The 10,519-nt window shown below is 52.9% G+C and overlaps 1 protein-coding gene across 3 annotated transcripts in view; it reads right to left on the reverse strand.

Annotated features, from left to right (window-relative positions):
* Positions 1–2,104: 2,104 nt before the first annotated feature.
* The window catches only part of LDB1 (LIM domain binding 1), a 13,966-nt gene continuing 5,551 nt past the window's right edge, over positions 2,105–10,519 (reverse strand). Inside the window, exons 1-11 of one of the 3 annotated variants that reach the window (XM_008593315.1) lie at positions 10,248–10,478; positions 7,230–7,332; positions 7,058–7,102; positions 6,871–6,946; positions 6,661–6,763; positions 6,336–6,508; positions 5,534–5,656; positions 5,218–5,301; positions 5,003–5,126; positions 4,643–4,791; positions 2,105–3,935 (exon numbers count right to left, since the gene is read on the reverse strand). In XM_008593315.1, coding sequence (XP_008591537.1) covers positions 3,705–3,935; positions 4,643–4,791; positions 5,003–5,126; positions 5,218–5,301; positions 5,534–5,656; positions 6,336–6,508; positions 6,661–6,763; positions 6,871–6,946; positions 7,058–7,102; positions 7,230–7,249 — 1,128 coding nt within the window. In that variant the 5' untranslated portion in view covers positions 7,250–7,332; positions 10,248–10,478 and the 3' untranslated portion in view covers positions 2,105–3,704. Of the gene's footprint in view, positions 3,936–4,642; positions 4,792–5,002; positions 5,127–5,217; positions 5,302–5,533; positions 5,657–6,335; positions 6,509–6,660; positions 6,764–6,870; positions 6,947–7,057; positions 7,103–7,229; positions 7,333–10,247; positions 10,479–10,519 lie in introns of those variants that run through there. The other 2 variants (XM_008593313.1, XM_008593314.1) reach the window with 2 other exon arrangements.

The raw sequence follows: 10,519 nt of genomic DNA on the forward strand, positions 1-10,519 counted from the left end.
AAAAATGCCCAACCCAGGGCCAGCCCGGTGGCGCACTGCTACAGTGCGCCGCTTGGGAGTGCGGTGGCGCTCCCGCCGAGGGTTCGGATCCCACGTACAGACCGGGTCCTGCTCACTGGCTGAGCGAGGTGCGGGAGCAACACCGAGGGTTGCGATCCCGTTGCCGGTCCTGGTCCGGTACGGGCACGACACTGAGGGTTGCGATCCGTTGCCGGTACCGGTCCGGTACGGGCGCGACACTGAGGGTTGCGATCCATTGCCAGACACGAAAAAAGACAAAAAGGAAAAAAAAATAAAAAAAAAGACTGTGAGATTCATTTTCAGTGATTTTTTTCTTTTATATAAACTATTCATTAAAATCTGTGATTTTTTTGATTGAGTGCCAATAATAATTGTAACAATAACTCAATCCAAGGGAAGTTTTTTGTTTGTTTTGTTTGTTCTTCTGTGTTTTTGTTTCTGCCCCCAGCAACCCCATAGCCAACACAGTCGCACTACCAAGTCATTCATTTGACAGTGCATCCTGTTATGTACCCACTCTACTCACACCTAGCAGACATGCCTCTCTGCCTTGTTCAGCATCATATCCCCAGCACCTAGAACTGAGCCTGGCACCTAAAGAGGGCTCAATGAACGCTAGCTGAACAAATGAATTAACTTACCAACAGACATAAACATATCCATATACATGCCCACATACATACTCACACATGCATATTCTCCCTGACACCCCCCCACACACACCTATATGCAGGCCCTCTCCCAGCTCAGCAGTCACATGCATACACACCCTGGCACAAGCTCAGGCAAGAAGGCCAGATGTACACCCAGCACCAGACACAGATCCACTGCAGGTGTTACCTGGCTCTCTTAGGGCGAGTTGGTGGGAGAAGCTGGCTGGTAAATGTCCTTCAGTCAGGTCAGGTCCTGAGGAGGAGTTGGGTGGGAGGGTGTGCAAATGCAGTCCTTGGGGTCCTGGGGCTGTGAGGAAGAGCTGGGCTGGCAACAGGGAGGGGCCAAGGTAAATGTGTGGACTGGAGGAGTGGAGTGGGCCATGCAGTCTTTTCTGTGTCTTTCTGCCAGCTGGGGTGGTGAGGGTAGAGGTGCAGGTCTATCAGGCTTTACTTCAGATCCAGAGAGACCTTAGTGGGAGAGTGTCTGAGGGCTCAGCTTCCTGCCTGAGATGAAAATGAGGGACACTGGGTAGGGGGGTTTATGGGTGCTGAGACCCCATCTCCAACTCACAGCAATGGTTCTGAATCTTGCCAATCATCTTTAATGGTGGGGAGGAGCGGACATGGAGAGAGTAACTTTTGGAAAGGAGCCAAGAGGCATATTTCTCCTTCCATTTTCCCATGGAGTTTCAAGCTGCCCCCTAGCAACAGAGCTTAGGTGTCCTCCTCCCTCAGTGGCTCCACCCAAAGTCAGCAAGGAGACAAACAATCTTGCTACTCTCTCAATCCCCCACCCAGGAACCTGAGCATCAGGGAAGACTAGTTTAGATCTCAGGTAGGCCAGGGGCTGAATAAAGGTAGAATCTCACTAATGAAAAATGGGGAGTCATCTCCCAGGCACTCTAAGTGCCCCAAGATCCCTCAACCCAAACCCTCTCCTAGGCAAGGACCCCTTCCCCCTCTTCTCCCTCAACAGCCTAATCCACGGCTGTCTATCCCAGGCATCCTGCCTCAGGAGGGCCACCTCTCTGGCAGCCCCATGATAGCTAGTGTAAGGGGGTGAGGGCAAAAAAAAATCAACTTTTTTTTTTTTTTTAAAGATGACCGGAAAGGTGATCTTAACCCTTGACTTGGTGTTGTCAGCACCACGCTCTCCCAAGTGAGCCACGGGCTGGCCTGGAAAGTCAACTTTTGAGGGAGATGGGGCCAGGCTGAGACACCTGGGGACAAACTTTAGGGTCTGGGGTGAAGGAAAAATGTGACTCAGAGGAACGAATCCAGAAGAGTGAGGGGAAATGTGAGATGGGAATTAAGGAGAACTCATGAGTCCAATTCATACTCGCCAATGACCAGTCTTAGGAACTATAAGGATGGAGACAAGATTGCCTTGGACTGAGTCATTATTAGGCATCAATGACCAATCAGGACACTCTCAAACCAAAAAGTCTCTTTATTGACCGGTACCATACATGACTCAAATGGCAAAAAAAAAAAAAAAAAAAAAAAAAAAAAAGGCATTACAGTTGGGGTGGGACATCCACCTTCCTCACCCTTCCCTCAGCTCCTGACACAATATTCTTCCAAAAGTGGCAGCTAGAGTAGAGGAGCCAGGGTATGTGGGACCCCAGAATCCAGAGGAAAGAGTAGGGAGAGAGGTGGTGCTAACACTTCCTGGGACTGGCCACAGGAAAAGGCAGCAAAGCCACAGAGCTGGGCCTCGCCTCTAGGGACCCTGCTCTTGGCCACACCCTGGCCCTGAGCCTGCACCTGTCCAACTGTGAAACAGAGCTGAGGATCTTGGCTGCCTCCTCCTCCCTTCTGTGAAGGAGTGGGAGGGGATAGTGGGAGATGAAGACCCTCGACCTCAGCTGGGGACACAGAGGCCTATTTCTCCCTGGTGGGCTTAGAGCTGGAATGTCCTCAGTGTCTCCTTCCCCTCTGTGGAGGGCAGAAGAGAACTAGATATACAGTTTGAGGGGTTGGGGGAAGAAGCTTCTGGAGGAGAGGAGAGTAGATGAACTCTTCTCCCATCCCAAACCTGCCCAACTGAGACAAAACAAAAAATACAGCAACAAACAAAGCTGCTCCCTTCCCTCCATACTCCCTAAGGGAGGGAGCCTCCCCTCCCCATCCAAGACAGCTGCTCTAGTGGAGGACTGGTAAAGAATATACATAACATGGGGGTGGGGCTGGGACAGAGAGTCACAAGCACTAGGAGGGCAGGAGTCCAAAGGATGGGGAGACAGAGACAACAGCAAGGGGGCTGCCACAAAGATGTGGCCATCAGTGGCCCCTCTAACCCATGGCATGCCTTCCCCAACTGCAGTTCCCCCAGAGGAAAAGGGAAGAAAGATGGCAAAAGTGTCTCCTTGGTCTGAAGCTCTCAAACTGTATAAAATGGTATGCGACCCCCACCCCCACTCTCACCCTCACCTGGGCCCTAAGCCCCCTATCTGCCAGGAGTAGGGAGGTAGCTGGACTTTTAATAGGGCAAAGAGGGGGAACATGAGTGATTTTTTTAAAACTTACATTTTTAATAATATTATTTTTTAAAAAAACTTGGAGCTGGGATAAATGGCAGAAGGGATAAGGAGCCCAGAGCTTTACCCCTCTACTACCAGCCGCCTAGTGGGAGGGGCACTGAACCAAGCCCCTAAGGGCTGTGGGTATAGACAATCCCAGGCTTGAAGGGGGGTAAAGTCAGGAGGATGGGGAACCCAGAGTCTGGGGTAAAGATGGAGGCAAATGCCCTGGGGGGTGATCAGGACATTTCTCAGAGGCCCAGGGTCCACATAGGCATCCACATGAGTAACCCCTTCCCCCAAAAGGCTCTACAGAGGCCAGGCCCAGCCCAGGGCCACTGGGGGGCAAATCTTGGCACCTGCCCCCAGCGAGTCCAGTTCCTCCCTGAAGTGGGTGGATGGAGGCTGCCCATTTTAGATGCTCAGTCACTTCATTCTGTCTTCTGCTCCCTGGGGCTGCGAGGGGTGGGGCAGGCAGGCAGAGCGCTGGGTGGCTGTGGCAGGGCCTTTACTGGGAGGCCTGTGATGTAGGATTCTCCGATTTGCTTTCTTGGCTGGACGGAGGCTTGCTGTTCCAGGGGCTGTTGGCGCCCAGTGCAGGGGAGTTGTTAAAGCTGTCCTCGTCGTCAATGCCGTTGGCCGCGTCAAATTGGGTGTTCTCCAGCCGGGTGATGAGCCTCTCGTCCTCGTCCCCGAACTCCCCGCCCATCAGGGTAGGCTCCCCCACCACCATCACATCCTGAGAGTGGCGGAGGTCCCCAAACATAATCGGGGCAGGGGCTCGCCCGGCCCAGGGCGGCAGATACCCCCAGAGCCCCAATACCCACCTCGGAATCTCAACACTCCCCCACCCCCTCCTCATACCCAAATTTAAAATCCCAACTCCTCTGACACCCTCAGCTCCTGGAATCCTTCCCACTGAAGGTCCCAGAGCAACACAGCCTTTAGCCTAAATCCATTAGATTCTGGGAGAAGTCACTCTACTCCCCTAGCTTCCTACTCCATCTCCCTAGAATTTCTGGGAACCCTTAAACGTCTGTCCACATGTGAAAGAGGGAGATAAAAAACATGACTGAAATGTGTGCATGTACACGTGTATATACTGTAGATCTGCAAACATTCAAGTTTGCATGTCCCTCTATAAGCATGACTGTGCATGTCTCCGATGGTCTGTGTGCCCCATGCTGTCTGCCCTGTACATCGGTATGTTCTCATGGCTGTCTCCATTCCTCTATGCCCTATGTTCCTATGGCTGAGTCTGTGTGATCACAATCATGCATGTGCCTGACAAGGACTCTCTCATCAGTTAAAAGTCAGCCCATGTTGGCAAAGTACATGGGGAAAACTGTCTTTGTTTATATGTCTGCTAGTGAGTTTAGGCTCAGATATGGGTCAGGGGTGAGTGGTGGGGCAGCCCAGAAGAGAGAAGAAAGCCGAGATGCTTACAGGTACCTGGCTGGAGAGGGCAAAGGTGCTGGCTGGGCTCTTCTTCTTGCTGTTGCTGTTGTTGGTGTTGCCACCCCCCGAGCTCATAGTGCTGCCCCCTGACATCTTCCGTTTCCGCCGTTTGCTGGGCTGTTGCCGTGCAGGCTCCGCTGTGTCAAGGAAATGAGATTCAGGTGGGAGAGGGCCCTGGACCTCCTGTTTTGTATTCTGGCTCCTAAGGAGTCTGAGACTACCCTTATCCCAATCTTGCAGACCCAGGAACAAATAAAGGGCTGGGGACCTTCATAAGGAGATATAGATACAGCCTTGGGGGGTGGTGTCAGATTCTGGTAAGAGCAGGTACAGGTGCAAGGCACTCACCGGGGGGTGCTACCATGCGCTGCCACTTCTGGAAAAGGCAGGTCTTGAGGCAGTCGCGGGGGCTGAGGCTGTAGGTCTTGTGGCGGGACATGAGCTCCTGCATGGGCTCGAGTATCACACAGAGCTGCGGGCAGACCAGGAAGTAGCTCGTCAGGAGAGAGACATGGAGCCAAGACCAAATGGGAAGGGCAGAAATGGGGTGATCAGAGACTCACTCGGAGGTAGTTGAGAGTGGAATTGGACAGCCCACACCGAGTGATGTTTTTGGAGAGCTGATCCAGCATCTGGGGGTCCTGGGCCTAGAGTAAGAGAAAGACAAGAATATTGGCACCTGGGTTGCACCTGCTCATCCGCTCTATCACCTGAGCATTATGACACTACTGAGAGAGAAGGGGGTCTACTAAACCTGTTTTTCAGATGAAGAAACCCTAACCCTCTATCTCATGTCACAGTCAGGAAATGGCAGACCTTGTCCCACCCTTCCCACTTCCTGCCTTCACCCTTGTGTCTTGGGTCCTACCCACAACTCACATGCATGGCAAGGATGCTTCGGGGGATGAGCTCTCGGTGCTGCCGGATGCTGAAGTGCCACGTCTTTATCCGCATCATGTCATCAAACATGAACTCCAGGTACAACCGGCCCTCCACACATACCTGGGGACAGACTTATCACAACACTGCCCTCTCCCCACATACCTGAAAGTGTGCCTGTTACAATTCTCCTGTTTGCTCACAAGTGTCCCACTGCATACACTTTTTTTTTTTCCTTTTTGTCTTTTTTACTGACTGGTAATGGGATCGCAACCCTCGGTGTCACGCCCGTACCAGGGACCGGCAACAGGATCGCAACCCTCAGTGTTGCGCCCGCACCGCGCTCAGCCAGTGAGCGGGAACCGGTCTCCACATGGGATCCAAACCCTCGGCGGGAGCGCCACCGCACTCCCAAGCAGCGCACTCTCCAGTGCGCCACCGGGCCGGCCCTCACTGCATACACGTCTGCCCCTGCATATAACTGTGACAGCATCCCTCTGCCCCCATACACCAGTCGCACCCTGGCCCTTACACATACACAGACACCCTTGTCCTCTCCATAGCTAGTGATATGCGCATCTGCTACAAGCTCTATGAGGGCAGGCTCTTGTTTACTGGCATACCCCTGGAGCCCAGAGAACTGTCATGTACAAACCTAATAAGTGTTTAATAAATGACTGCCCTTTTACTTTGCCATTTCCCATTGTGCCAACCTGGGAAACGGCTGTGAGTACATGCTGGGAGAGAGGACGGGAATCAAACCCGAGTGCCTTGGTGTTCCACATCCAGCTGGGTTGCTGACCTGGGTAAACATGGGTTTGCCATGCTGGGTCACCATGCTGCCCTGGTCACAGTCGAGAGACACAAAGTTGCTGTGGAATGCCTCCTTGGGGTGCTTAAGGACATAGTATAGCTCTGTAGCACCCCCCTCAAAGATGCTGCGGAAGTAGCGTGGGATCAGGGTCCGGCCAATGGCTGTAGAGATGGAATAAACTCTTCAGGACAGAGGGACCTCAAAAGGGGCCAGGCAGATGCCTCCCCTACCAAGATAGATCCCCTGGCACTTCAAGACCTTTGTACTACACAAGAGGTACACACTCATAGCCCGATGCCCAGAGGCCACTCACTATATCTCTTTGGTCCATCCTCCAAGCAGAAAGTGATGGTCAACATAGCATCATCCTCAAAGAACTCAGTTGTGAAAGCATCCCACCAGAGATTGTCACACTCCTAGGGAGCACAGGGAGGTGTATGTGTGTGTATATATGTGTCACAAAACATCCAACAGGGGTGCCCAGATGGCCCTCCCTGCCCAGCCCCTTTTCCCTTGGCCATACTTCTGTCCAGTTCTGGAGCCGTTTGTTAAGCTCGAATATTCTGTAGTCAGTTTGGTTGCCATATGGTGTGTGCCTCCTGGGAGAAGTGAAGGAGAGTCAGTAGGAGCAGAGCCTCCCCACCCCATCCTTACTTCTGCCTTCACCCATGTAATGGAAAGCACCTTCCTCCCCACTGGACTCCACTTACCCAATCCCAGGCTCCAGGTATGTAGGCGGGTACATGGGAGTTGGGCTGTGTAAGGAAAGAGACTATGAGAACAGAGGTGGAAGATAGCAATTATAGGGGGAGGGATCACTCCTACCCCTTTCCAGGCTGGATCCCATTTTGAGAAGGATTAGGAAGCAGGCAAGAGACTCACCCCACATCCCGATCCAGCATGGTGCCGGGATGGAAAGGGGGGAAGGCGTTGCCGTTCGGGGGCTCCTTCGGCGAGTACAGCTTGAATGACTTTGAGGAACAACCTAGAAGAGAAAGGAGAGAGTCCCCTGATCCCCTCTTGGGAGCTCTCTTGGAAGCCTTCTAGATTGTGTGGACAGAGACTGGTCTTATAGAGCCCCCTGGCCTGACTACAAGAGAGTGGTGGACTGGGGGAGGGGACTACTCTAGGGAGTACCTATCTCTCCTTCTAAATCTGGCTCCAATCTTGTTTTCTAAGAAACTGGGAGTACGGGCCGGCCTGTGGCTCACTCGGGAGAGTGCGATGCTGATAACACCAAGGCCGCGGGTTCGGATCCCATATAGGGATGGCCGGTTAGCTCACTGGTTGAGCGTGGTGCTGACAACACCAAGTCAAGGGTTAAGATCCCCTTACCGGTCATCTTTTTTTAAAAAAAAAAGAAAAGAAAAAAGAAACTGGGAGTACTCAGCCCTAATCCCAGCCCGTACCCAAGACCCCATTTTTTCATCTGGCTGAGCCCTAAATGACAGAAGAGGAATTGAAGCTGGGAAGAAATGCCAATGTCATAGAATAAATAAATATCCAAACATTAGAATCTAATTTTGACAAATCCTCTATCTACATAGTTTCAATCACCACAACCCCTGTGAAGTAGCACGGTTGACTATAACATTCCCATTTTACAGATGAGGCAACTTAGGGCTCAAAGGGGCATGCCAAGATCATAATGCTCATAACAGGCAGAGTGAGGACTTGAGACCAGATCTTCTTCTTCTTCTTCTTCTTTTTTTTTTTTTAAAAAAAGATGATCAGTAAGGGGATCTTAACCCTTGACTTGGTGTTGTCAGCACCATGCTCTCCCAAGTGAGCTAACCGGCCATCCCTATATGGGATCCAAACCCATGGCCTTAGTGTTATCCAGCCTGAGCCCAGATCTGATTCCCATATCCTGTACTATTTTTGCCATCTGACCCCTTTATTGCCCTCTAGAGAACAAGATGGGGAAGGAGAAAGGGGGATTTTTGTTAACTCTCTGCCCCTCCTCCACCCCCAGGGTCTCAGGAGGGCAGAGGATAGAAAGATAAAGGGGGGTGGGTGCCTGTTAGGTGCCGCCCACCAGATAACCAGTTGGGCCTTCTGGATCCTCACCAACGGTCACTCCCTTATCAGCCCAGCCCCCACTCCCACACCCACCATGGATAGAGTATTGTCTCCAAACCAGAAACCCAAAGCCTCAACCCCTTTTCCTTTCTGAGACTTGCAGTGGAAGAGGGAAGTATATGAGCTGCCACTGGATCCCAATCTACTTACAAATGGAAAACAGGAGGTCTGGGAAGGAGCTAGGGGGCTCAGTCTAGGAGGTAAGTGGTATCTAGAAAGGGGCCTCTGTCGTGTATACATATGCATGTGCACATGTGCCCGTGCACATGTCCCATCTAGCAGCATACAATTCCTGGCATATTATTTCCTGACTGGAGGAAGTGTTAAATTCACAGTTGGGTACAAGCCAGGTACCCTGCAACTCTATTTTTCCCCTCCCCACCAGATAGGAGGGGAAACTGATGTACAGCCCCAAAGGTTCTGACCCCAGTCGTATACTATTCCTTAAGCTTGATTGCATTTGGAAGCGTAGCTGTACTGGCTGTATGTGAGCCCCCTCCCCAATTTAGGGACAAAGTCTATTTTGTTCTGTGGGGGCAAGAGACAAAGGAAGACCCTGTGCCAACTTGTACCATTTAATTTTCTCCCCAGGGCCCCCTCCTCACAATGTGGGCCACAGGAGGGTCCCAGAGGAGTGGAGACTGCACAGTCCCTGAAGGTGCCAAGAGTCAGAGCCTGTGTGTGCCTGCACACTGGTGTGTTTCATCTTGTCTAGCAGGCTTCCACCCTCAGCTCGCCCCAACATGCCTATCAAGGGCTGGAACCCAGTAGCCCCAGGCAGGATCAGGGTGCCTTCAACAGGCCTTCACCCAACACATGAGCTCTTACTACAGGCCACATCACATGCTCCAAGCACAGCACACACAGCCTTCACATGCCAGTCTGGACTGAGCCTGTATTTCAGGAAACAGACAGTCCCCACCCAGCCCCCAAGTCCCTACTCCATAGAAAGGTAGACTAAGCCCACATAGGAAGCCCAAGCTCACACAGCCCACGAGAGGCTAGGCATGGCAATAAACCCATGAGTCTAGCTTCTCAAACTTGGCTCTTATCCCCTAACTAGACTATCCTTTCCCCAAAAGCCTAACTATACCAGCCCCCTTAGTTTCAGGGCCACTTAAGAAATGTGTCAGATCAAGAACCTGAAGAGAAGGGAAGCAGGATACCTGGGTTCCTCTCCAATTCAAGTCTCAGAGCCTCATTTTCCCTCTCTAAAGAACGGATAGCATTGTCTGGGGCTGGGTAACAGTTCTGAGGAGCAAAAGCACAAAGCTCTGGGGCCTCTATTAACACCTCCGGTGAATGGACACAAATTCAGCATCTCTTCAGAGCCTTAGCAACTTCCAGGAACCCCAGCACAAGGGCTTGGGAGTGAGAAGAGAAGGGGAGGGACATCACCCAGACCATCTGTCCCTGTTGCTGCCTGTCCCCAGCAGCAGGGGTAGAGGGAGCAAGGTGGGGGTGGGGGTGAAGGGAGTGTATCACCCAGCCCTGGAGTCACACATACGCCCCCCCACCCCCAGCAATCTGGGAGACTTTAGGAAGGGGGAGAGAAGAGCCCAGAACTAGTAAAGTTTTCTCAGGATGGAAGCTGCATCCTGGGACTAAGGGGGGCACCTCCAGCTGGGCATTTCCATGGTAACCAGCCTGACCTGAGGGCAGAGGCCCTCCCTTTGGGCGCTGACCATAGGCCAGCAGGCCCGAGAGCCCTGGCCTCTCCGAGCTGGGGCACCTCTCCCCCAGCCAGCATACCAGGCCTGGGCCTGACTGAGGGCCTTCCGCCCACCCCCAACAGGCTTGTAGGGTGCCCAGACTTACCTGGGAGAACTGAGGGGGTCAGGAGAGGTGCGGGGAGCGGCTGGAAGCCCAGAGGGGCCCAGGCAGGGGTGAGGGCTGAGGGGGGGTCAACTTCAGCCGCTCATGTCCCGAGCGGGACAGGCAGGCCTGGCTGGGAGCTCCACTCCACCGGCCGCACAAAGACTCGCACGCACAGCCTCGGCCCGCCCCGCGGCGGCCACAGCCACGGGGGAAAGTTATTATGGCCACTGGGCTGGGGGCCGGGGGCCAGGGGGCCGGCCTGGGGGGCGGGG

The sequence above is a fragment of the Galeopterus variegatus genome, unplaced genomic scaffold (assembly GCF_000696425.1).
Source record: "Galeopterus variegatus unplaced genomic scaffold, G_variegatus-3.0.2 Scaffold8990, whole genome shotgun sequence".
NCBI lineage: Eukaryota > Metazoa > Chordata > Mammalia > Dermoptera > Cynocephalidae > Galeopterus > Galeopterus variegatus.